Source organism: Podarcis erhardii, assembly GCF_964252035.2.
Source record: "Podarcis erhardii genome assembly, chromosome: 3".
Taxonomy (NCBI): Eukaryota; Metazoa; Chordata; class Lepidosauria; order Squamata; family Lacertidae; genus Podarcis; species Podarcis erhardii.
In genome coordinates this window covers 102,469,141-102,493,720 of record NC_138507.1, presented here as the reverse complement: position 1 = coordinate 102,493,720, position 24,580 = coordinate 102,469,141, and the positions used below count along the sequence as shown (strand labels likewise).

At 42.9% G+C, this 24,580-nt stretch overlaps 1 protein-coding gene across 5 annotated transcripts in view; it reads left to right on the top strand.

Annotated features, from left to right (window-relative positions):
- Nucleotides 1-24,580, top strand: part of THADA (THADA armadillo repeat containing) — a 157,213-nt gene that overhangs the window by 3,543 nt on the left and 129,090 nt on the right. For 4 of the 5 annotated variants that reach the window (XR_014154525.1, XM_081854446.1, XM_081854448.1 and 1 more), the window contains exons 2-17: nt 2,185-2,284; nt 3,861-3,955; nt 4,571-4,701; nt 5,972-6,120; nt 6,227-6,259; nt 8,325-8,373; nt 10,116-10,306; nt 11,358-11,452; nt 13,498-13,718; nt 16,152-16,843; nt 17,565-17,716; nt 17,814-17,969; nt 18,165-18,287; nt 19,398-19,521; nt 23,320-23,471; nt 23,927-24,140. Coding sequence is in view for 4 of the 5 variants with exons in the window: in XM_081854446.1 (XP_081710572.1) it covers nt 2,209-2,284; nt 3,861-3,955; nt 4,571-4,701; nt 5,972-6,120; nt 6,227-6,259; nt 8,325-8,373; nt 10,116-10,306; nt 11,358-11,452; nt 13,498-13,718; nt 16,152-16,843; nt 17,565-17,716; nt 17,814-17,969; nt 18,165-18,287; nt 19,398-19,521; nt 23,320-23,471; nt 23,927-24,140 (2,653 nt within the window). In the remaining variant the exon portion in view is untranslated. The remainder of the gene's footprint in view (nt 1-2,184; nt 2,285-3,860; nt 3,956-4,570; nt 4,702-5,971; nt 6,121-6,226; nt 6,260-8,324; nt 8,374-10,115; nt 10,307-11,357; nt 11,453-13,497; nt 13,719-16,151; nt 16,844-17,564; nt 17,717-17,813; nt 17,970-18,164; nt 18,288-19,397; nt 19,522-23,319; nt 23,472-23,926; nt 24,141-24,580) is intronic. The other variant, XM_081854447.1, reaches the window with a different exon arrangement.

Below are 24,580 nucleotides of genomic sequence, written 5' to 3'. Positions count from 1 at the left end.
ACAGTGGCTCCAATTAAACTCAGGCAAGTTTTGAAATGAGGGGAACCTGTGGCTGTATGAGAGTCAGGGGCACAACATTCGCTCTAGCTGCTGTCGACTGTTGTCCTTACATGTTCACCAACTCCACAGGTCATTAAAAAAGTGTATTTATGGGTAGCTGTTGGAATCTAGATGGAGTTTAGATGATTAATGGTTGGAATCAGATGGATGGTATTTCAGGGAAACAGATCTATTCTTCTAAGCGAAGAAACAGATCTGTTCATTCCAAGAAGTAGCTGTTGTAGGGAATATCACAGAATTGATTTAAGGGCAGGCCTGTGTTGCCCCAGATAGAGATTACACACTGCAAACATTATCCATGTTGTCAGATGCCAATGGTGGTTGCTCGTGAGAAACCATTCAGGACTCCGACTTGTCTTTTACAGGTTTTATTTAGCTGCAAAACTATTTACAGTGCAGAACCACAAGTTCACGTCTGCCTCAGACAGAATCTGGGAGTGGTCGTTTCTGGGTCCTCCCCCAACATAAGAGCTTAGTCACCCCCAGCCTTTTCCTTCCTTCTTTGTGTTTTACACCTCTGTGCAAGGTGGGCGATGGAAGAGGTGTGCTTCCCCCCTGGCCGACTTGGCCAGGAGCGGTGCTGAGGTTCCCAGCAGCATCCTCTGGCCCTTTCCCCTCCTTTACCTCGGAGGTGTGGCTTTCCCCACCCTCAGACTGACGAGGTGTGGTGCTGGGGCTCCCAGCAGCATCTTCTGGTCCCTTCCCCTCTTCCCCACCACAGGAAGAGGAACTGCTTCGCAAGATTTTCGAAGGTTCCCTGTAACCCAACTGCCCTTCTGCCTCCCTTCTCTGTTCCGATGGCAATCCCCTGACACATGTGTTTATACTTCCATGCAGCAGTGGTAACATGTAGGCCCTCTGAGTGTTTCCATGCTAGGATTGATTGATGCTGGTTCTGTACTGAACTATGGCCTGGTGGATTTTATTTTTTTATTTTTTAATGCATTGAATGCTTGTGTCATAACAGAGATTTGTTCTAATTGATTTATGGAAGCGTTTCCAGTACAGTGGTGCCTCGCAAGACGAAATTAATTCGTTCCGCGAGTTGCTTCGTCTTGCGATTTTTTCGTTTTGCGGAGCGTGGATTCCCCGGGTATTAACGGCTTTAAGAAAAAGGAAGCAAACCCGCAAGACGTTTTCGTCTTGCGAAGCAAGCCTATAGGGAAATTCGTCTTGCGAAGCACCTCGAAAAACGGAAAACCCTTTCGTCTAGCGAGTTTTTCGTCTTGCGAGGCATTCGTCTTGCGGGGCACCACTGTATTGAATTGAAGAGCAGAACCACAGAACCAATAGCTTACAGTTTTATGATTTCCAAGCCTATCTCATTCAGGCTGATATGGTCGTGAACAAAACTATCACCTGTTGTTGTCGTTTAGTCGTGTCCGACTCTTTGTGACCCCATGGACCAGAGCACGCCAGGCACTTCTGTTTTCCACTGCCTCCCGCAGTTTGGTCAGACTCATGTTTGTAGCTTCGAGAACGCTGTCCAACCATCTCGTCCTCTGTCGCCCCCTTCTCCTTGTGCCCTCAATCTTTCCCAGCATCAGGGTCTTTTCCAGGGAGTCTTCTCTTCTCACGAGGTGGCCAAAGTATTGGAGCCTCAGCTTCATGATTGGTCCATGATCACCAATTTAGTGCAAACTAGTGCAACTTAGTGCAAATGAGCAAACATGCAGGTCTTCAGGGTGAAGGTCACTGCCATAGTGCTGCTGCCTTGTTTCTGCTATTTTTGTGCTAACATAGGCTAAACTATGGTTTGCTTTGTGTTACGCTGAACCCAGGCTTGTGTTTTGTCTTAGGTAGACAAACCATGAGCCCAGTTTGCGCTGTAAAGTCTTGGGATGAAACCCAACGGCAACCTGTATTTTGCTGGAGTTTGCAATCAAGTTTTTACATTATGGATAAAGCATTGCCCATTGGTAAATTATAGATGAAAAATCTTAGAGTAGCTCATAGGGTCTATGAATATTTTCTGAACTTCTTGTGCACCTTACGTATAAAAAAAACAACTGCCACAAACTTTTTGCAAAACACAAAGGTGAACAGGAATTAAGCAGTCTTTACTTTTAAATTGTGCATTTAAAACAGTGTTGGTACCAAGTGTCAACTTATAATCTTTTTCAGTAGGTAATTCTTTAATCTACCAAAATGGTTTTAAAGAAGAAGAAAGAGATTCAGGTTGATGCCTTTGTTCTTGATCACCAACAGCTTGAAAGACTTCACTGTAAGTATAATTAAGTTGTTTAGTTTGTCTCTCTAGACGTATTTCACTGGTACTATAATGACTTTTTAAATCCAGTCCTCTTGATGATACCTTTTTAACTTAAAAAGAAAAACCAGCCCTTTTCATGTACTGTAGTTTATATGCTCTTCCCACCCCATTTTGAAAGAGTTTCTGCACTGAAGATCAAAATTAAAGGGAAGCATTCCAGAATGCTTGATTTTGTTATTTTATAATTCTCCTTAAAGAATGTATTGAGGATGCCCTTGAGACACTTTCCTAATTTTCTGGGGGTTTTTTTGTAGAACGTTGGTAGAAAGTAGGTCCTGTGGAAGCTGTAATTCTTGTAAAATTTGCTAAATATTGTGAAGAAGAAGAAGAAGAATACCCTGCCCATCTGACTGGGTTGCCCTAGCCCAGTGGTGGCCAAACTTGGCCCTCCAGCTGTTTTCGGACTACAATTCCCATCATCCCTGACCACTGGTTGTGTTAGCTAGGGATGATGGGAGTTGTAGTCCAAAACCAGCTGGAGGGCCAAGTTTGGCCACCACTGCCCTAGCCACTCTGAGCGGCTTCCAACATATATAAAAACATAATAAAACATTAAAGCTTAAACAGCTTTCATTTAGGTTATATAATTATATAGTTACTCATCTCCTTTACATCTGATGGGAGGATGTTCCACAGGGTTGAACTCATTCTGCGCAGTAGTAGAGCTTTAGGTAGCACTTGGGCAATGTAGACCCCACTCCTATATCTTCTCCAGAAAACTATATTTTCGTCTTTAATGCAGCACTCGTCCAAGAATTGGATCTAGACATCTGAGAGTGGAGTTTCACTTGTGGAATGTTCTTGTAAAAGAAAGAAGGAGAAATGGTTTTCACCAATTCTCCCAGCAGCCCCTGACACTTCCTGAAAAGCAATTATGTGAGGTTGAGGAACTCTCTGGAATAAATGAGAGGTGGCAAAGGAGAATGGAGGAGGGAAAATGCAGGAATTGGTGAACACTGTTTTCCCTCACCCCCTCTTTCCAGTTCTGGAAGCCTCTGTTGGATCTTAGCTTCTTCTGTGAATGGATAGGGCCCTGCTGGAAACAGAAGGACTGTACTGGATTCAGAGCATTAGTTTCAGAATAAACTAAAAATAAAAACTATGCAGTGTACTCTGCCTGAAGTTTCTTTGCTGTGAATCCAAATGATATGTTTTCAGGTTGGGGTGATTTTTACTGGACCTTCTACATTCTTAATCACTGTTGGATTCAATACAGAAGACGCTTTCTATGTCTCTAATAATTGCCTGGAAATAAGAACTTTAGTAGCTGTGTTCTCACTGATCGTAGGGGTGGAAGAAAGCAACTTTTGAAATTATTTGTCCTTGTAAAGGCACAAGAACTGTTCTTGTTTGATCTGTTAACTTGCAATAGTAAACAGAAGTATATGTGTTAATGGGTGTTTCAGGTGTTTGGGTCAGTGAAACATTCACCCTTCCATAACATAAAAGATTTAGGAATTGGCATTTATAATATGCACATGATGATAGAATATTAAAGGTTTTCTTTACTTTCTTTCTTTCTGCATAGCTTTTGCAGATGCTGAAGGACAAAACCTAGCCTCTCTGCTCCTGCGTTGTGCACTGTTTCCTGATGGCATCCAGCAAATCCATTGTGTCAAGCAGGTTTGATTTTAGTAGCATTAAAAATAATAACATGGAAATGTGTAAAGAAGAGCTACTGATTTTCCTACTAATGATTTTCCTACTAGTTAGGAATGGTTGAAGCCCAAGTAAACCAAACAAACAAATGTGATCCAAAAAGTGGAGATGTCAATTGGCTTCTCCCCAGCCCTCTGATGTTTTATTTGATGTGCAGGAAGTGGGTGGCCACACCATTACTGGTAAATGTCTCCTGCAGGATTTGTCAAGGTCCTCAGGCCAAAAGAAGGCTAGCCACCCCTGGTTTAAAAGAAGTAAGAGTATCCAGAAAACTGGAACACTGAGCTGGAGAACTTTATAATGCAACCTTTGGTTGTAGATCGCATTCGCATTACATACACTGTCCTTGCCATAGCTGTCAACTGTTCCCATTTTTAAGGGAAATTCCCTTATTCCGAATAGGATTCCTCGCAGGAAAAAGGAAAAGTTGACAGCTATGGTCCTTGCTGACTTCGATCGTATAGCCAAAAGATAGATCGTGTTATCTAATGTTTTAGTAGTAGAAGTATCTGTATGTATAGGACGATGCAATAGCTAATGCTGAATTCTAAAAAAAATATTAATCTTTGTTGTGCATAGATTGTGCCTTTACTAGAGAAGATGGATAAAAGCTCTTTGTGTGATCCCATGGTTAAAAACTGCTTAGATGTTTTGGGAGCAGTGTTCTTATCTCTGGATGTGAAGAACCCTTTGAAAAAAGTGTTGGCAAGGTAAATGTGTAGTTTTTGCCTATCAAGTTTGGGGTGTGGGCGGGGCCACCCGTTGCTCCAGCCGTCCAGTTTGGAGGACAAAAATAGGAAGGGGCGTCAACTACCTAGACACCAGAAGTGTGTGTGTGTGTGTGTGTGTGCGCGCGTGTGTTTGTGTGTGTGAATGCATCTGGGGAGCTACTGTAAGTTCGTGCTTTGCAAATAAAGAATTAACTACTGGCCGTTTGTCCTGCTTGGGCTCAGTGTGCTTGGGACAAATGGTCTGACTTGGTATAAGGGAGATTCCTGTATCTGTAAGGGTCTCCCAGCTCTCCAGAACAGATTTTGGGGGGACGAACGAATTCAAAGAGGAAAGGGAGGATTGGCAGAAACCTTTCCCTTGCCCCCTTCCATGAGCAGGAGCTTAGACACGAATGGAGCTCCAGTCACCAGGTTTCCGGATCTGACCCTTTCTGTTTAGCACTTTGTGATCAGTTCCTCAACAAGCCCGCCCATATTTCTGGGCATTGTTTGCTTGACTTTTGTTTTGTTCCTGGCCAGGGCAACTTTTGTGTCTGATTTTAAGACTGAATAGGATTTATGGTTTTGGCTATGCTGCACTGTAGACCAGAGCTTTCAAAACTGTGTGTTGTGACACGTTTAGCGTGTCGTGTGAGCGCTCCCTGTGCTCCTTCCAGGGCTGGAAAGGGGTTAGTTTAACTTCGGGTTTGCTAGTAAAACTGAATGACTGTGTTGCAGAATGATGTATGTTTAAAAAGTGTGTCACCGACATGAAAAGTCTGGAAGGCTCTGCTGTAGACAATAGGGATGATTTGATCCCTGTTGCTTTTAATATTGAATTAGAATGTGCCATTTGAAAAGAAGGCATGGACAATATGGTTGCAGTTTGTGAAATGGTGAATGTTCTGTTGTGAACCTTGGGTTTGAAGTGTTGGCTGCCTCTGCCTTATTCGATTCTATCCTCTTCCACCAGAGAAGGGATAAGTTTCTACTTAATTGCTCTCACCATTTTTGACTGAATGCTCTCTACCTCAGGTTCATGGATGATGTCTCTGTTCCTTTTGATGGTCTAGAAACTGTAAAGAATCAGACTCACATTAAATTTTACTAGAACAGTGAGTGCCACAGTTTCTTATCCTGTAATCAGATTCACTAAAATTCATGCTGAAGTGTTATGGCGCCCAGAAAGATTGAATTACATGTCCTTTTACATTCCATGCTTTTAGTATATACATCTCAGATAACCTGGCCATGCTCTCTTCTCATGCAGCTCCCTAAACGGAATTCCTGAACCTCTTATGGCAGAAGCTACACAGAGTTTTGTGTTCTGCCTCAGAGAAGAACTAAAAACGACAGACCTGTCTCAGTACAGAAAGACTATGGACAACCTTGCTTCCTGTATGGAAAACAACACTATAGGTATGATGATAAGTTTAAAACAGTTTGGAACTTGCAATTATTACAGAAAGAATTTATATTGTTATGATAAGTAAAAGCTGCTTAAATACATACTTTCATCTTTCAGGTAAATCAAGTGTGAATATCCTGTTCAAAGAAGGTAAATTCTTGACATTTCTGCTTAGGTTAAAATGTTCTAATAGTGCTGCTCCATGGGAATTATGAAAACACTTTTCTACCCTTTTGGTAGCTCTTTGGGCGGTAGAAAGAATTAGAGAGGGGGATCTGAAAAAGTGACTTTAGGTATTACCGACTACACTGAAAATGATGCAGTCATTTTATATCTGTAAACAAGTGCTTAAAATCCAGGTTGCAGGCTTTCTTCCCACATGTGATTATTCCCTGGGAGAGTGCTGGCAACCTGGGGAATTTGTTTCTGTACCAAAGGATGTCGCTTTGCATAGCTAGCACATTTCTTAGCACCCTCTCTGCCCCACAAGGTGGCAGAAGGAATTTGGAGCAGCTATTGGAACCTTTATCTTAAACATTAATTGAAATAAACTATTTCGCTAGGACGTGGGTGGCGCTGTGGGTTAAACCACAGAGCCTAGGACTTGCTGATCAGAAGGTCGGCGGTTCGAACCCCCATTACGGGGTGAGCTCCCGTTTCTTGGTCCCAGCTCCTGCCAACCTAGCAGTTCAAAAGCACGTCAAAGTGCAAGTAGATAAATAGGTACCGCTCTGGTGGGAAGGTAAATGGCGTTTCCGTGCGCTGCTCTGGTTTGCCAGAAGCGGCATAGTCATGCTGGCCACATGTCCCGGAAGCTGTATGCCGGCTCCTTCGGCCAATAAAGCGAGATGAGTGCCGCAACCCCAGAGTCGGTCACGACTGGACTTAATGGTCAGGGGTACCTTTACCTTTACCTATTTTGCTTGTTGGTATTTCGTGGGATTGATATGGTGGTAAATACTTTAATCTATGGAGGCAAAATTGTGCATGGGTTATTGAGTACACAGATTATAGCCCTGTTTTAGCCTTCATGGACCACAAGGAAGAGTTCCTGCCAGTGAGATGTGCTTTTCCGTTTTTATCTCCCCGCTGCCTTGCAGCAGACCACTGGGACTGGTTCACACGTGCCTGTTCTTCATTTAATTACAGCATTACCAAGTGGTCATTGTAAGTTACGTAGCACGACCAGCATGCAGTTCTTTACTGGGCAACATGTCCTTGCTCCCAAGGAGATTGGAATCCATGTTTCAACAGTGGAGAGGAGATGGTGGCGAATGAAACACTCAGGACTCTTTATAGCACCCAAAATGCAATTTTTTTTAGAATGCTTTCAGTTCCCGCATTCAACTGACAGTCATCAAATGGAGAGAAAGCATGTGATGTGAACCAGGCCTGTAATTAAACTTCTTAATTGCTTAACGCCCCAGCCTCTAGGCAACATACAATATAAGGAGTATGTCATTTGTATCATAGACTGTGGCACTCGTCTTTCTCTTTCTGTATGGTAAAAGTGTTGGGAAAGAATAGCAGTGTCAGGATAATAATAATAATAGTTAAGGTAGTTAGTGCCATTGTTTCAGGCAATATTTATTTTCGAAGCATTTTTATTAATGCCTTCGGACCTTAGTTCAGAAGCTGGCTCGCAAAATTTAAAGTGGCAACTATAGCCATGAAGCAAATGTGTGGAACCCAGCAAAGCACAGCCATAAAACGTACATGAAAACCAGTAAAACAGATCAGCAATGATAATGGCAGCAAGGAGTTCAAATGTGCCCCTAAATGCCTAGATTTATTTTTTTTTAATAAAAAAAAAAAATCTGGTGCACAAAAAAAACCAAGAGTAGGTCCCAGACAGAAAAGGATTTCCATAAATGAGGGCTTGTCGCTGAAAGCCACTAACAAATTCAGAAGGTGGAGACATTGTAATCGGTGTCTCTAATGACTTTAAGAATGGGGCAGGCTTGTATGGAAGTTGGTAGTCATTCAGATGCCCAGCTATTATATAGCTGTTTATTCTCTGTAGATGTCTCAAGTTTCTACCAGGATTTAAAGATGGAAAAAAGAGAACCTGAGATGCAGTTTTGTCATTTTGAAAAATATTACTGTACATCTGTAGTCTGGCATTTCATTTATCTATTGCTGTATTATCTTTTTATGGGAGACCTATTTATATCAAATACTGGCTTATGTATGCTTTCCAACTATATTTTCACAGCTCTTCAATTTCTGCAGAAATCTGTGCTTGAAACAGAGGAAGAAAACAGGTGAGAACTGCTTCGTGTAAAATGTGTGCTGGTTGGAATGTGAGACACACTGTGTAGGGACACAACAAGGTCTGTTTGGAACAATATTGCCCTTGTGCTTCTTTTGAATTCCCTGAGATGGATGAGCTGCAGCAATCTGTGATTCATAGATAAGTTCCTGGAGTTCAGTCACACTCTGTAGAGAGGAAACATTGCTGTTTGGTTTTCTTTAAGAGTTTATCCAAACAATTCTGAAATCTGAGAGGAATGCAGAAGAATATAAAAACAGTTGTTGAATGGTGCTGTTTAGAGTTCTGTTTAGCAAATTTCCCCCAGTAAGTGAGGACTTGCTTTTTTAATTCCAGGGGCAGAAATTAAGAGCGGTGAGAGGATGTCCTTTTTTGATGGGCTGGCCAATCTAATCCTGAAGATTCAGAGGGTTGGTTGTAGGCTTTGGCTGTATTTGCCAACAGGTTTCCTACAACTATAGGGACGCGGGTGGCACTGTGGGTTAAACCACAGAGCCTAGGACTTGCCAATCAGAAGGTCGGCGGTTCGAATCCCCGTGATGGGGTGAGCTCCCGTTGCTCGGTCCTTGCTCCTGCCAACCTAACAGTTTTGTTTTCCTGGAATGGAGAATTCCTGAGATTCAGTATGATGTTTTAGACTCTGTTCAGAAAGCAACTCGAGTGAAGCCATTTGGAACTGAGTTTAGTTTTAAGCTTGGTTTTCTATAGCCTAATAGTATGGTCCCTTTCCTAGATGATAATAAAAATGTAAGAACCAACTCATTGGTGAAAAAGAGCTCAGAATGTTTTTAAGCTGCAGAGAGGTGTACCCTTTTAACGGCAAACGGGTTATTGTATTTTAATATTCTTTTGGAAGCCGCCCAGAGTGGCTGTGGAAACCCAGCCAGATGGGCGGGGTATAAACAATACATTATTATTATTATTATTATTATTATTATTATTATTATTATTATTGTTCCTACACAAATAACTTGGTCTCACTTATCTGCTAAGCCTAACAGTTGTTGGTGGCAGTTGCAAAACCAGTCAGCAACCTGTTCTTTAAACAGATACTACATCAACATGGAAGTCCTTTTGAATTTTCAAAAGATTGCTGTTCTAAGAAATATAGCAGTCATGAAGAATATGAAAGAGAGAGAAAACAACTCCCTGACTTACTGAGTTTGTGCAGAAAGCAGAACTTGCCTATCCCATTAGGCAGGATGAGGCCACTGCTTCAGACAGCGGAAGCCTTCCTGGTGCCCTACCACCTCAAGCAGCGGCGGCGACGAAGTGCTGCTGCTATCAGCACCAATTTTGGGATCTTGGATCTTGCCCAGAATTGGCACTGATAGTGGTGTGGCATCTCTGACAGCTGTGGATGCGGCAGAGCAGGTTTCACACACCAATTCTTATTAGAAGCATCCACACATGTTGTTGATTTTTCTTCGTTGATTTTCTGAGACCCTGTTATGTGTCTTGCCCCCACCCTGTTGATAGTGCAGTGCATGAGACCACAACATAGTTCCTTCTCCCTGGTGGTGCCTACATTGTGGAAATCCCTTCGAAGGTCAATTCATTGATTGTGGGGTTTGCATGGCACATTAAGACATGGTTATTTCAACAAAGTTGAAGTTGGTCATTGCCTGTGATGGAAACTCATGTCACAGTTAATGGATTAATTTGATGCTGCCATAATACACGTTCAAGTGACTAATACCGCTATTCATTTTCAATTTTCTTATACATTTAAAGAAAGCTCAGTGGAAATCGCATTGCTCAAACTCGGCTGATGCACGATTTGTTGATGGGTGTTAAAGTTTCAATGATGTTGATACAAAAAATTCAGGAAAACATTCAAGGAAATTTCTGGAAGACGTTAGATTCTCCTATTTGGCAAAGTATGTGTGGACTGCTGAACCATTTTTCACACTTCTTAATTAATGGTAAGTAGTTCTGATATTTAAGGGTGTTTTTTTAAATGCTTCTTACTATATTGGCCATTGCCTTTTAGTAAGAAGATGAGAGTCGTTCTGAAGGAAGAGCAATATGAGGGAACCTCTTGGTGGTTTGATGTATTATTTTTTTACATTCTAACAGTGCAGGGTTTGGAAAGAGAGTTGCCTTGTTTTGCTATCTGCATTGTGTCCCTAATGGAGAAATGCAGCTCAGCTATAGGATGCAGACCACTTTTCTGAAGCTGTAATCAGGAGGCGTAATCAGCAGAAGTCCTTTGCCCCCAGCCCTAAATGGTGGGAGCATGCGCTGGATTGCAACCCCTTATGTAAATACAAGGAACCTTTCTGTTTATGGAAGGCCTACCTTGTATCGAAGCCAGCATCCCTAGTAAGAATTGCCACTATCATTTGTTGATAGAAAATATTTCTATAAGAGGTGTTGTGCTGTTGTCTTGCGAATACATCAGCAGCAAACTAGATGCCTGCTTAGTTGTGAGTACCTGCTGCTTAGGCTTGTAATGTGGACCTTAAAATGTTAAAGAAGATGCAGATTCTAGATTTCCATTATATCTTGTGTAAGTTCCCAGAGTTCTCCACTGCTGTGAGAGTTCTCCCCTGGTGGTTTTTTTTTTGCACTATACATGCTACGGTTACTGTGTTGGATGCCGGCAATAATAAAAATTGAATATATTAAGAATAATTAGCAGTTCTAGAAAACAATAAATCTGAAAGAGAATTTAAATGTCCACACTAGAGCCAGTGTGGTGTAGTGGTTAAGAGCGGTAGTCTCGTAATCTGGGGAACCGGGTTCGCGTCCCCGCTCCTCCACATGCAGCTGCTGGGTGACCTTGGGCCAGTCACACTTCTCTGAAGTCTCTCAGCCCCACTCACCTCACAGAGTGTTTGTTGTGGGGGAGGAAGGGAAAAGGAGAATGTTAGCCGCTTTGAGACTCCTTCGGGTAGTGATAAAGCGGGATATCAAATCCAAACTCTTCTTCTTCTTTGTAATACTAATATATTTCAATTTCTTTTTCTGCAGAAGACCTCTTACAGACTGTCCAGACTACAGCAGGGTTGGCTGTTGTTCTCTTTATTAAGACCATGTTTGAACCAGGTGAAAAGCTACCTTGTTTGGTAAGTTCCAAAGGAATTTGGAAAGTAAAACAACAACAACAACAATGTCCCACAATTTACTTAATTTTCAAAGTGTAATTAATCATAAGGCGCGATCCAATGTAGCATGAGTCGCATATGTGTGTTCTCATGCAACAGGATTTGTCCTTTCTCTCCCCCCCCCCCGCAGCTCCCCCAATTATTTTGGAGCACTGGAGCAGATTCTGGGGATGTGTGGGGTTCTGCAGAGAGGGGAGGGAAGAAACCAGAAGATTCATCATGCAGGCGAATTTCTGATGAGTCAGTGAGCAGACAGCATTGAATGGCACCCAAAATGTGTTAAGTCAACAGTTGGAAGGGAGAGCTGTTATGAAAAATATAGTGGCCGTCTCAGTGTTGTTCACAATATGTCATCTTTTGTGCTTGATCTAGCCCCTATTAGAAGAATTGTTAGTCATTTCATAGTACAATCCTATATGTGTCTACTCAGAAATAAAACCCCCTTTTCAATGGAAATTCCTTGCAGAGTGCCTTAGAGTGCAGTCCTGCACATTCCTAGTTAGAAGTTGCTCTTGTAGAGTTCAGTGGGGCAGACACCAGTTAAGTGTGTATAGGGTTGCAGCCTTACAGCACAATCATAACCGTGTCTGCTCAGAAGTAAGAGCTATCAGTCATGTTGAATTTGGTGGGATATGAAATCTATGCACGTGTACTCAGAAGTAAAAACCCACTTGGTGTCAGTTGGACTTTTTCCTCAAGTGTGCAGAAAGGTAAAGGTAAATAAAGGGATCCCTGACCATTAAGTCCAGTCGCAGACGACTCTGAGGTTGCAGCACTCATCTCGCTTTAATGGCCGAGGAAGCCGGCGTTTGTCCTCAGACAGCTTCTGGGTCATGTGGCCAACATGACTAAGCCACTTCTGGCGAGACCAGAGCAGCGCACGGAAATGCCGTTTACCTTCCCACCCGAGTGGTATCTATTTATCTACTTGCACTTTGACGTGCTTTCAAACTTCTAGGTTGGCAGGAGCAGGGACCAAGCAACGGGAGCTCACCCGATCGCGGGGATTCGAACCGCCAGCCTTCTGATCAGCAAGCCCTAGGCTCTGTGGTTTAGACCACAGCGCCACCCACATCCCAATCAAGTGTGCATAGGATTGCACTATTTATTTTACCCTTGTTAAACTTGTATAGGCTGCCAATTTTTTGAACATTTATTGAGTCTGGTGCTTTCTGAATCCCAGATAATTTGTGGTGGTACTAGTACAGTCGTACCTCGGAAGTCGAACAGTACCCATTCCGGAAGTCCGTTCAACTTCAGAAACATTCAGCTTCCAAAGCGTGGCTTCTCATTGGCTGCAGGAAGCTCCTGCAGCCAATCGGAAGCCATGGAAGCCCCATTGGATGTTCGGCTTCCCAAAGAACGTTCAAAAACTGGAACACTTACTTCCGGTTTTCGATCATTTGGGAGCCAAAACGTTTGACTCCCAAGGCGTTTGGGAGCTGAGGTACGACTGTATACTGAATTGCTGAATTGTTCAGCTGTGGGAATCCCAAGGAAAAAATAACTTGAGAAAGGTATTAGAAAATGCTGCTGAGTTTTTGCCTCGTTTCCCTTTTAGAGTGATTTGATTTTTCTTTTCTAAATGGAAAGCTTGGGATAAGCGTATTTTACAAGCCTAGCACTGATCAAGGGAGCAGAGAGCAAGGAGTTTAAATTTATAATTTATAGTGGATAGGCATAACTACTTGTGCTTAATAGTGCCATGATGGAAAACATGCAAAGAATCATAGAATCATAAAGTTGGAAGGGACCCTGAGGATCATCTAGTCCAACCCCCTGCATTGCAGGAATATGCAGTTGTCCCACCCATCTTGGGATCAAACTTAGAACCTTGGCATTATCAGCACCAGGCTCTAACCAACTGAGCTATCCAGGCGGAAGCCCATTTACATGTTAGCAGCTAGTATTGTGCTTCCTTGCAGTTTTCTAAGAGTCTGGCAAAGCACAGTCTTATTTTTTTCTCCTCCCCTGTGATTTAATTAACACGGTATTGCCTTCTGCAGATCAGCGACTTGCTTTGTGGCTCACTGAAGCATTCTGAGTTACCAGACTGGTTTGTGGACAGCTGTGGGAGTCTTTGCACTGCGGAGCTTTCTGACTCGGTCCTCCTTTTCCTCTGCCACGGAGCACTCGCTATGCTAGAATGGAAGAATGGCAGTATCGACCGGAGTATGGAGAAGCTGCTCTTGGATATTGCCTTGACTTTGCTGACCTTGAGTACACGGTAAAACCACATTTTCACCGTGTGCAAAAACTACATTTTTACCATTGTGTTTTGTTTAGCTGCAACTTGGGTTCGCCCATTACTAGAGCTCAGGTTGCATTATAATATAAATTGTGAATAAAATGTGGTAAAAATATAACAGAGAATTGTAGAGATGGAAGGGACCATCACCTGGTCCAACCCCTTGCAATGCAGAAATCTTTTGCTCCACACTCCTGAGATTAAGAGTCTCATGCTGTACCGACTGAGCTATCCTAGCAGAACCTTAAATATCACCACCACAAGCCGGCCCAAATTGAAAGGCCTTGCAGTGTTTTGGAAGGGGACCTGGGTTTTGACAAGTCTTTATAGGAAAAGAGGTCCAGTGCTGTGCGACAGCTGCAGCTGAATCTTTAACGCATGTTAGCTGAAGTGCTGAATTGTCCTAAATCTTTCACTTGGTCTGATTGTGGATCAAGGACTTTCTTCTTCTTCTTCATCAATTGGACAATGTGGATTCATGGGGAAATAAAAGGATTCATAGAGTTGGAAGGGACCCTGAGGATCATCTCTCCAACCTGAATATGCAGCTGCCACCGTACAGGATTGAACCTGCAACCTTGGCATTATCAGCACCATGCTCTAACCAACTGAGCTATCCTTGGGATTGATTTATTGGACCTCTTGGTGCTGCCATCTGTCCTAACTGAAAGCAGCCTGGATACCACAGCAGTGTGGTTTTCAGATGGTTACTGTATTTTTCCGTGTATAACATGCCCCCTTGTATAAGACTCAAATTTAAGAAAATGGGAGGAGATGGCTATATTACCAGAGTTGTTGAGCTTTTTGGGGGATGGATTGACATGATTTGTTGAGCTTTCTTTTTTGGGGGGGGATGCAGAAAATCACTAATTCGAATGACAAGTGCTAAGAATCGCTCGCGCCGCAGAAGCTGGCAAGTGTCTGTCCGTTCGCAGACAACAGCCGGAAATCGAATGCCCATTTGCCACAGCAGCAGCCAATCCAAGGCAGCTCTTGTAGCAACCAATCACCTGCTCAATTAATGCAGGAGCAGCCAATCCAAAGCAGCCCTTGCTGCAGCCAACACTCACCCACCAAATTGCTGCTTACCAGCTGCAACTTGCAGCTGCAACCAATCACCCAGTCCCCCAATCGCTGCCCATGTATAAAACGAGCCCCGTTTTTAAACATTATTTTTGAGTAAAAAAAACCCCTTGTCTTATACATGGAAAAGTACAGTATCTCAGCTGCCTTGAATGCAGGAGAGGTAGCTGCCAAGGATCTTAACCCACATCTTTTCCTTCCTCTCCACAAGTAGAGAGTAGAGGAGATTGCCTCTCAGTAAGGGCAGAAGGGGAGCAGCCTGAGTAAGCAAAGGAACCCCTCTTATGCTTCACACCATGCAAGACTATGGTCTGCCTCAGGCAGAGGAAAGAGGCAAGGGTTCGGGACAGATCTCTAGCTGATGTTTACCTTGTCCACCAGGAGGCTGCTGACTGCCTGTAGCCAAGACAAGCAGCTGCAGGGGTTTGTCCCCTGGAATGTGAGACGAGAGCACGGCCAAGATATGTTCGTGCTGTTTGTTGGATATACTGGTACTGCTTTCCCCTCCAGCAAGTACAGAGAGTGGGTGGGAGGGAAGTTTGAAGGAGATACCAGAGATTTGTCCCTAATCTGCTCCTTGGATTTCATACTATTTCCATTTTCGGGAGAATAAACTGTTTAAATGAGAAATGCACTCTAAGATAGCATGTTAGTGGTACACATAGAGCAGGGATGTCCAACAGGTCAGTTGCGATCTACTGGTAGATCCTTGCGAGGTTTTGGTAGATCGGTTGATCTCTGGCTCCCTTTCCTTAGCGTTGCTAAAACTGACTCCTTCCTCGCTCTGCCCTCTATTGTTGTTTGATCTCTGGAAGGGAAGACAGAGTTTTCTCTGTTACAGATAGGTAGCCGTGTTGGTCTGCCATAGTCAAAACAAAACAAATTCCTTCCAGTAGCACCTTAAAGACCAACTAAGTCAGTTCTTGGTATGAGCTTTCGTGTGCATGCACACTTCTTCAGATACACACTGTATCTCTGTGTTACTGTTTCCATCCATAGTGATCTTTTTGTGAGTGACTTTACCCCTTTGTCCCTTGCCTTTAACTCCCTCCAAAATGGAAGTCCCCCCTAAGTTTTTTAGCCCCTAAAAAAGGGTTTTTCTCCCCCCCAAGAAAGCTCAACAACTTTGAGCTGAACCCCCCAAAAACAGGGGTAGATCACTGCCAGTTCTTAATTCTAAAAGTAGATTGCAGTCTCTTGAGAGTTGGCCACCCCTGACATAGGGCTTTGTAACGTTGTGAAAATTGGCAAGATTTGAGGATCAAAACCAATCCACTTTTAAAATACGGTAATCTTTCTCCATCCTGATACTCCGCTTCTCTCTTGAAGGCTTAAAGAATCTGTTATGGCGGCATCCTTGTCCAGAATTTTAGCTATCTGGACGGCTTCAGCGCTGGATGTTCTTCTGTCAAGTTCTGAAGACCTGAAGTGCAGCCTCAGTGGAAACTCGGGCACTATAGGAAAAATGCTGGATTATGTCTATGCTCACTGGGAGCATCCTCTCGATGCTGTTAGACACCAAACCAAACTGATATTTAGGAACATCCTCCAAATTCACCAGGCCTCAGCAAAAGGACCCATTGTAAAAGTGGACCCTTTCTTCTCGGGATTGATTGACAACTTGCTAAGTTTAGAATGGCACGTTAAAGGCAAATACTCGTCACTTGGCTGTCTTGTTGAATGTGTGGGCATTGAAAATATTCTGGCAATGGACAGGACAATTCCTGCGCAGATTTTGGGCGTCATGAGTGATCAGTCTTTTGCACCTTACGCAAGCGATTTGTTGGAAACCATGTTTGTGAACCACAAGAGACACCTTGAGTCCACACTGGAAGGGAACACCTGGATTGACAAATGGCACGAGGCGTGGGTGTCTCCCCTGCTGTCAATTTTGTGTGATGGGAATCCAGAGCAAGCTACCTACGTAACAGATTATTACTTACCCAAGCTGCTGAAGTGTAGCCCCGAAAGCTTGAACTACATGATTAAAATCCTTCATACATCAGCTGAATCTAACGTTGGTAAGATCAGACTTCATACCTTGTACTCCAGGTGTGTTTAAACTGGGCAGGTGGGTGGGGAATCCTGCTCTCCTCTTTGGCTTGTTTTGGCAGGTATTTCTCTGCAGAGCAGAGATGGGAGAGATTCTAGGATCCCAAATGCTCAGAGCACAGGTGACAAGAATCCATCTTGATGGCCAAGAACATAGTTTAGAAACCCCCTTTTTATGCCTTCACATAATTTTTCAATAGAGCAAAATAAATTTTGCCTTATATTGTCCTATGTATTTGCATAAAGCTTTCCTTGCTTCTTATCAGGGAGCTTTAATAACAATACGCAAACTAGTTTTTCTCCCAATTTTTGGTTTCCTATAGAAGGGCAATAATATATATATTTTAATTATTATTGTTGTACTGACTGGTTGATTGCTAGGTAAAATGTGTATCCTGAGAATTTAGAGAAGTAATTTAAAGCTGGTGGTGTTTAGGATACCTTTAGCAATATATTCTTATACCTAACATATTTTGATTTTTAGAGTGTTGTTCTTAAGCAGCTTAGCTGAAAGTGGTGAGAAATTGCTGTTTGTGTAGCAGTATAAAAACTAAGGATTTGTTGTTGTTGTTGTTGTTAATTTATATGCCGTCCATCTGACTGGGTTGCCCCAGCCACTCTGGGTGGCTTCCAGCAAGTTAGAACATCAAACACAGTTAAACAATGAACATTTAAAACTTCTCTGTGCAGGATCTTGCAATACCAGAGGAGCACTCGGAGCTTTGATGGCATGCCTGAGAACAGCAAGAGCCCATGGACACTTAAAGTTTATAGATATGATGCACAGTGGTCTTGTATCCATTACCTGTATCAAACAAGGTTTAGTTCATCAACACGATCAGGTACAAATCTAAGTGTTTTGTGCATGTGTGCTTTTTAAGTTTTATATATATATTACAGAGAAAAACTTTGTTTAAAACTTCCTTATTCTTTTAAAAGGTGCGAATAGATGCTTTAGGTTTGCTTTGCGAAAGTCACCGGAGCACAGAAATTATTTCCGCCGAAGAGATGCAACTGATTGAGTTTTTTATTAGCTACAACTTGAACAGCCAGTCTCCAGCTGTGAGGCAACAAATCTGTTCCCTGCTGAAAAAGGTAACCTTTAAGCATGAACTTGAAATTCCACATACGCCTCTTTAGAAGTTCTGTCCACCTTTGTGACAAATGTTCTCAAGCTCCATTACGTTTCGCCCTTGCTTTTTTTAAACATGAAATAAGTTGTGATGTCCGCTTCGATGTTTCTCGTTGCGTGGCATCATTGTACCGTATTTCTTTTTTCTTTTTCTAAAGTTGTTCTGCCGGGTACACGAGAGCTCCCAGACAGTTCATAAAATGCAGCAAACGAAGTCCAAGCAAGGCCTGGGGAAACATTCCGTTCCCTGGGATCCATTAAAGACTTTGCATCAGTACAAGGTATGTGTGCACAGAGTTTAAGAACTATGTGGCAATTTCCAAACATTGCAGTAGCCACAAAAGCGGAGAGTGCGATCCATCTGTGGCAAAGGACAGTCTGAGACATGATGGGAAAGAAGACATATGAAACTGCCTTTTACTGGCTCAGACCACAGTGACTGGCAGTACAGTGGTGCCTCGCAAGACGAAAATAATTCGTTCTGCGAGTCTCTTCGTCTAGCAGTTTTTTCGTCTTGCGAAGCACGACCATTAGCGGATTAGCGCTCTTAGCGGCTATTAGCGGCTATTAGCGGCTATTAGCGGCTCTTAGCGGCTTAGCGGCTTAGAAAAAGGAAAAAAAAGGGGGGGAAACTCGCAAGACTCATAGGGAAATTCGTTTTGCGAAGCACCTCGAAAAACGGAAAACCCTTTTGTCTAGCGAGTTTTTCGTCTTGCGAGGCATTCGTCTTGCGGGGCACCACTGTAGATCTCCAAGTAGATTCCAATCATTGAGCCTAGGGCCTTGCTTGATACAATTCTGCCACTATCTGTGGCCTGCCCTGAAATATCCTGCTTTCATGCCCTAATATCCAGGCAGCAAGGCAATCTGCTACTGCCGGGAATTTTCAGATTCTCACTGGCCCTGAAGTGCCACTAGGCATTGCAGCCAACTCCCACTCGGCTAGACTTGAACCCCTAGTGAAGCGTAGTGCAGGCCACTTGCAGAGGGTAGAATCTCCTTGAATTTTGAGGTGATCATAAGAAACAAGTAAGGAGCACAGGGAGAGGAAGAGATGTGGAATGTGGGAAGGATGGAAGTGTGGACAAAAGATTGAGAACTTGTAAAAATATATTGGCTCATGGAGGTTGGTTTTTTGTTTTGTTGTTGTTTTGTCCAGGAGGATATCCCTTTGGGGCTTGGCAAAACCCTGTCAGAAAGGGGTAACTAGAAACTGGGGCTATCTCATAGGTTGTGTAAAAGGATTGATGAAATTTGTTTAGTCAATGAGAATTCGTCAAGCATATGTTTGAATTACAGCTCTGGGATTGGGTGGGTCAAAAATATCCCCAACCCCTTTCGTAGACAGTCTTCTATTTGATCTGTCTGTGGCTTCTGTTTCCCATCCTTAGGATTTCATGTCCTCTGTCTGTGATATTCTTTTCGGAGCCCTGTTTCCTGGTTCGTCCCATCCAACCAGATTTACTGCACTGACTGTTTTGGGATTAATAGCTGAAACGTTTCCCATATTAGAAGGTAAGCTGTCTTGAAAATGCAGTGGGGAAAGATTTTGTTAAATGTCTACGGTCAGGTTATATTATAACTGAATACAGTGGCTTTTCCCCCCTCGGTTGCCACCTGCTTTTTCTAACAAAAAAATGGAACAGTAGTAGAAGGAGTAATAACATTTTGTTTCAGAAGAGAAGTACTCCACTACTTGGAGAGTGCCGCAGTTCAAGTGCCATATGGCTCATTCGCTCCTTGCTATTTGTCTTGATGTGAATGGGTAAAGCTTGGTGTATTGGAGTATCTTTTTTCCTGGACCTTGTCTTGCCAAATGCAAGGTGGTTCTTTTTAAACTAGATTCAGAGGCAATACACGACACAAATGAGTGAGAAGTTTGAAGATTTCATTCTAAACAGCAAGCAATATATACATACCAAGCAAGCACCTCAATCTGCCACTTGGAAGCCCTCAAAAAGTGGGGAAGCGATCCCCCAGGTAGCTTCAGTTTGCACGGCCCTGTGGCCATCTGTCTGTCCACGAGCTTCAAAGAAGCCCCCAAACCATCTGATTTATAGCTAACTTGCCTGCTAGCCTACATGCCTTGCCCAACTAGCTATGTGTAGATTGTTCATTAGCTATCCACCTCTTCCCATGCCGTACGTTCTCTAAACAATGTCTAACATCAGAAAAGGTAAAGGTACCCAGCGCTGTTCCTTCCTTCCGCAGATTAGGGCTTCAAAGGCTGTTCTCAGCTGTCAAAGAGCTGAACAAGAGAAATAGAGGGGGAAGTAAACAGAGGCAGGAAGAGTACCCATGTCAGACCATTATCTCAAAATACAATTATATTCCGGATAGATTGTCTATACACTCCACCCCTTGGTCTACATGGTTACCTCTTCCACGCTTAGCAAATCTGTTCCTCGTTCCCTCACTGAATAATAACTCAAACATATAGACTTCCGGAGGCGGCGCGAAGGGTAATGGCTGCCCTTTCCTAACGGGGAAGGGAAGCTCCGCACGAGAAGGGTCGTCCGCTACGGCGCAGCGGAGACCCAAAACGGAAAACCGCAGGCAGCAGAAGCCTGCGGTCCTGGGACCCGGCGGGCGCCTGTAGCGGCCACCGAAACGTTGAAGGAACCCCGTAAGGGGCTCCGGATCGCGGAGGAGGCTGCGGCGCTGTGGGTCGTTCCGCAATCGGCGGAGTGAAGCCGCGTAGCTGTTGCCAGTGAGCGCTGACCTTTCTTCCTGAAATTTATGCCTTGAAAACAACAACCCGTGAGTAAACATCTGACTCTATGCAATTTGGGACTTTAAAATATTGAATTTGGCTGAAAGCGGAGTGACGAAAAACAGGAAGTCCGTCTTCCGCTCCCATTGAACTTGAACGCAAAGAGCTGGAGGAGTGGAGGCAAAGAGAGATCTTTTAAACTATTTGATCTGAGCACCCATTGAACTTTATTTTAAGTGGAACAATTACTCTATGTGTTGGACTCTTATGAATTTTAATTACACGGGGATATCTTTCTCCCTTTGGAGCTACATTCTAACTAAAAACCCCAGGCGCTGGAGCTGCCTGAGAAACTGAGCTGTCAGCTTGCAGTTTGCAGTTTGGATACTTTGAATCTGAACTTTGAAACAATCTGAGAGAGTTTGAACTTGTTACTTTAAGGCATTTGGATTACCAGCTTGCACCATTAGAAACACTGTTGCTGTACTGAACCTCAACTCTGCTGAAAAATCTTTTTATTGAAGGTTCCTGGATTTAAAAATCTGACTTTATTTTAATTGAAATTGACTTCTTTCCTGAAATATTTTAAACTCCCCCTAGAGGATTTGGGACTTATAACAGTGACTTTTATTTTACTTTCCTTTTCCCGGCCCTCTGTTGACTGTTACCATCTGGGCCGTGGCTTTCTCATGGGAACAACTCAGCTTGACCTTGACTTTTAGATAACTTTGGAATGAGTGGTACAAGAAGGAGAGGAAGAACTAAACAAACAACTTTGACAACTTTAACCGCAGCCTCACAGGCACGTAGATCATCTGTGCCTACTTTGCCTTCTGAGGTGGAAGCTGTTTCTCTGCCTCGGGCAGGGGAGGGAGAAACTGAGGAATTACAACTGGAAGATATGGCCTCAGGGGCAAGCACTGCTATCTTAGAGAAAATTTTCGAAAAATTAGAATCTTTGGATAAGAAAGTAGAATCTTTGGATAAGAAAGCCGATGAGCAAATATATAAAATTGAGCAGAACATAGAATGTTTAAATAAATTATCTGGACAAGTTGCACAGAATACTCAAGCAATCGGAGAATTGAAGGAGGCTGCAGGGGAAAATCGGAAATTGGCTGAAGATACCAGCCAAAAACTTGAAAACTTAGAACAAGAGGTAAGACCACTCTGTAAACAAGTAGGTGAACATCAGACCTATTTGTCCATGCTTGAACTGCGGAACAGGGAGAGCAATTTAAGGATAAGAGCAATACCAGAAGTGGAAGAAGGCAACCTAGCTGAGTTTTTGACTAAAGAATTTTCCAAATTTTGGAGTTTAGAGGAAAAGGACTTTAAAATCGTCTCGGCTTTTAGGCTCGGAAGACTTCTAAAGAAAGAGAAGCCCAGAGACTGTTTGATAATACTGAGGTCAAAGGAGGAAAGGGATAAGATTTTGGGCCTACACTACGGAAAGTCACTGGATATTTTGGACAAAAGAATTGAGATCTACAAGGATATTCCTAAACAACTGCTAGATCTTAGATCTAACTATTTGGAGTTGACAGAATCCGGCAATATGTACAGAATCCGGCAATATGGCATCCCTGCCGCATTTTGAATATCCATACCCCAACGAAATTATCAGTTCTTCATAATTTTTTTAAAAATTACAAGCATCAAGTGCGAAGTTGCATATATATGTGTGTTTTCACTGTGTTCCCATTTAAATTCCACTTGATAAGCAGCTTAATCTGGGCCTGGTTTCTGCATGCACGTTCACAAAAAGCTGCCTTACATGGAGTCAGGCCATTGGTCCATCTCATTAAGTATTGTCTACTCTGATTGGCAGGAGCTCTCCAGGGTTTAAAGCAGGGAACGTTTCCAGACCTACCTAGAGACTCCAGGGATTGAACTTGGGCCCTTCTCCAGGCCAAGCAGGTGCCCTACCATTGAGCCCAGGGCCCTTCCCTGAATGTTTGGTTGGAATGTTGTAAAAAGGCAACAACCATGTATTTCTCTGCCTGGGGCGCCTACACGTTATGTATTTATATCTGTGAACCTGAATACAAAAAGTCAGGTGAGAATTGACAATATTGGGAAAGTTGCTGCATGGTGATGTTTGCTGCAAGTTGTAACGTGGGATGCCAACCTGCCTCTTTTGACTGGTTTATTCATCTTGCCTGGCCTATTTCCTGAGGAAACTTTCTGGCACAGCACTCCTTCCACCATGATGGCAATGATCACTTTAGGCTTCTCAGCGCAGCAAGTAGCTCCAAAGGAAGAGCTCGCCAGATGGGGAGGGAAATGCCACATAGTTCATTTTTTAAATCCTCCTATTGCACAGGCTCTTCATGTTACGCTACCCTGTCTTCCCTTTTCTTCAGCCATACCAGCTCTCGTCTTTTTGTAAGAATGCAACCTCTCCTGTAAATTGAACCACAAACTCTCCTAAACTGTTTCCAATAAGCTGATGTTGAACTGTATGATTACTTCGTTTAATAATGCAATCAAGTGCTAAAAATCTAAATGTAACAAAACAGAATACAACATTTTTCCTCTGCGACTTATAACGAAAACACCCTCTTTTGCATGTGTTCGTTGGGTATCCTTTGGAGCAGGCCAGAGCCAAGAACTGTTTCAGGTAGTGCAAGAGGTCAGCCTTCCTCGTCTTCAGACTCTACTCTACTGCTTTGCCAGCACTTATGAGGAAATAAAGATCTTGGCATTTGATCTTCTGATGAAGCTTCATCCTGTCTTGCCTTATTTTCGGGTATGGATAAAGTTTATAAACACACCACATTCTCAATTTTGTAATGTATTGTTTGTCAAGTAGTTTTCCTGGTGGACCAGTTGAAACCAGAATTAAAACAGAATGGGCCAGGACCCCCAAAGTGGGGTTGCTCTTCCTCCTGTATGCCATATTTTTTTTATGTCTCTGGGTTGGCAATTGAGTTAGGTATTGGGACCATTCGTACAAATCAGCAGTTTGGATTTGGACCTGAGACCCTTCCACGTATCTGAAGATTTTGGTACTGATATCTATTTTAGTGGTTCCTGGTGGCCAGTCTGAAAAGTCCTTTTTACAGGAGATTTGTTTCTACTCCTGCATAATAGCAACAATTCCCCGCCCCCAAAGTATATTTTAACAAGGGGTCTGGATTAGAACATAAATCAGTACAGTATTCAATAAACTTGTATTTAAATGTGTTGAACTTTTTACTTCAGGATCCTCAGCAACTGCAGTCATTGTTTCAAGTTGCGATGCAGCTCAGCACAAGTACCAAGCCTTACGACTGTGTAACAGCTTCCTATTTGCTGGACTTCTTAATACACCAGAAAGGCCTGCTGAAGACCTGCTTAAACAATCATCTACCTCTGAACACATTTCAGCCGGATGAGGATAAGTCTAGTGATCCAGTGGAGGAGAACACTTTGGCTGGTCAGTATTGAGCAGAAGAGGAAGTTTTGTTCTCTCCAAAAGAAATCTCCTGTACATCTTTGAATGCTTTTGTTGTGACCATAGAAGTCAAAGAAAGACAAAGAACAGAAAGTAATATATTTTGAACTGGAAGTGCCCTAATATGGCTGATTTCAAAACCTGATAAATGGTTCCCACCATAATTGAAAGCTTGTCACTAGGTGTTTAGTCTTGTGGGATCAGTTTGTTCATATACACAGGGGCTGCATTCAGTGTTAGCTTTGCACTACAGAAAGCAGTTATGCTCATGCAAGGTAAAGCATGACCAATTTTTGGCTAATTTCAGTGTCTAATATTAACATAGTCTTTCAAGGCACATAGAACTACAGTTGGTATCAATGGTATGTCATACCCTTTTAAAGGGATGTGTGTGGCGCTGTGGTCTAAACCACTGAGCCTCT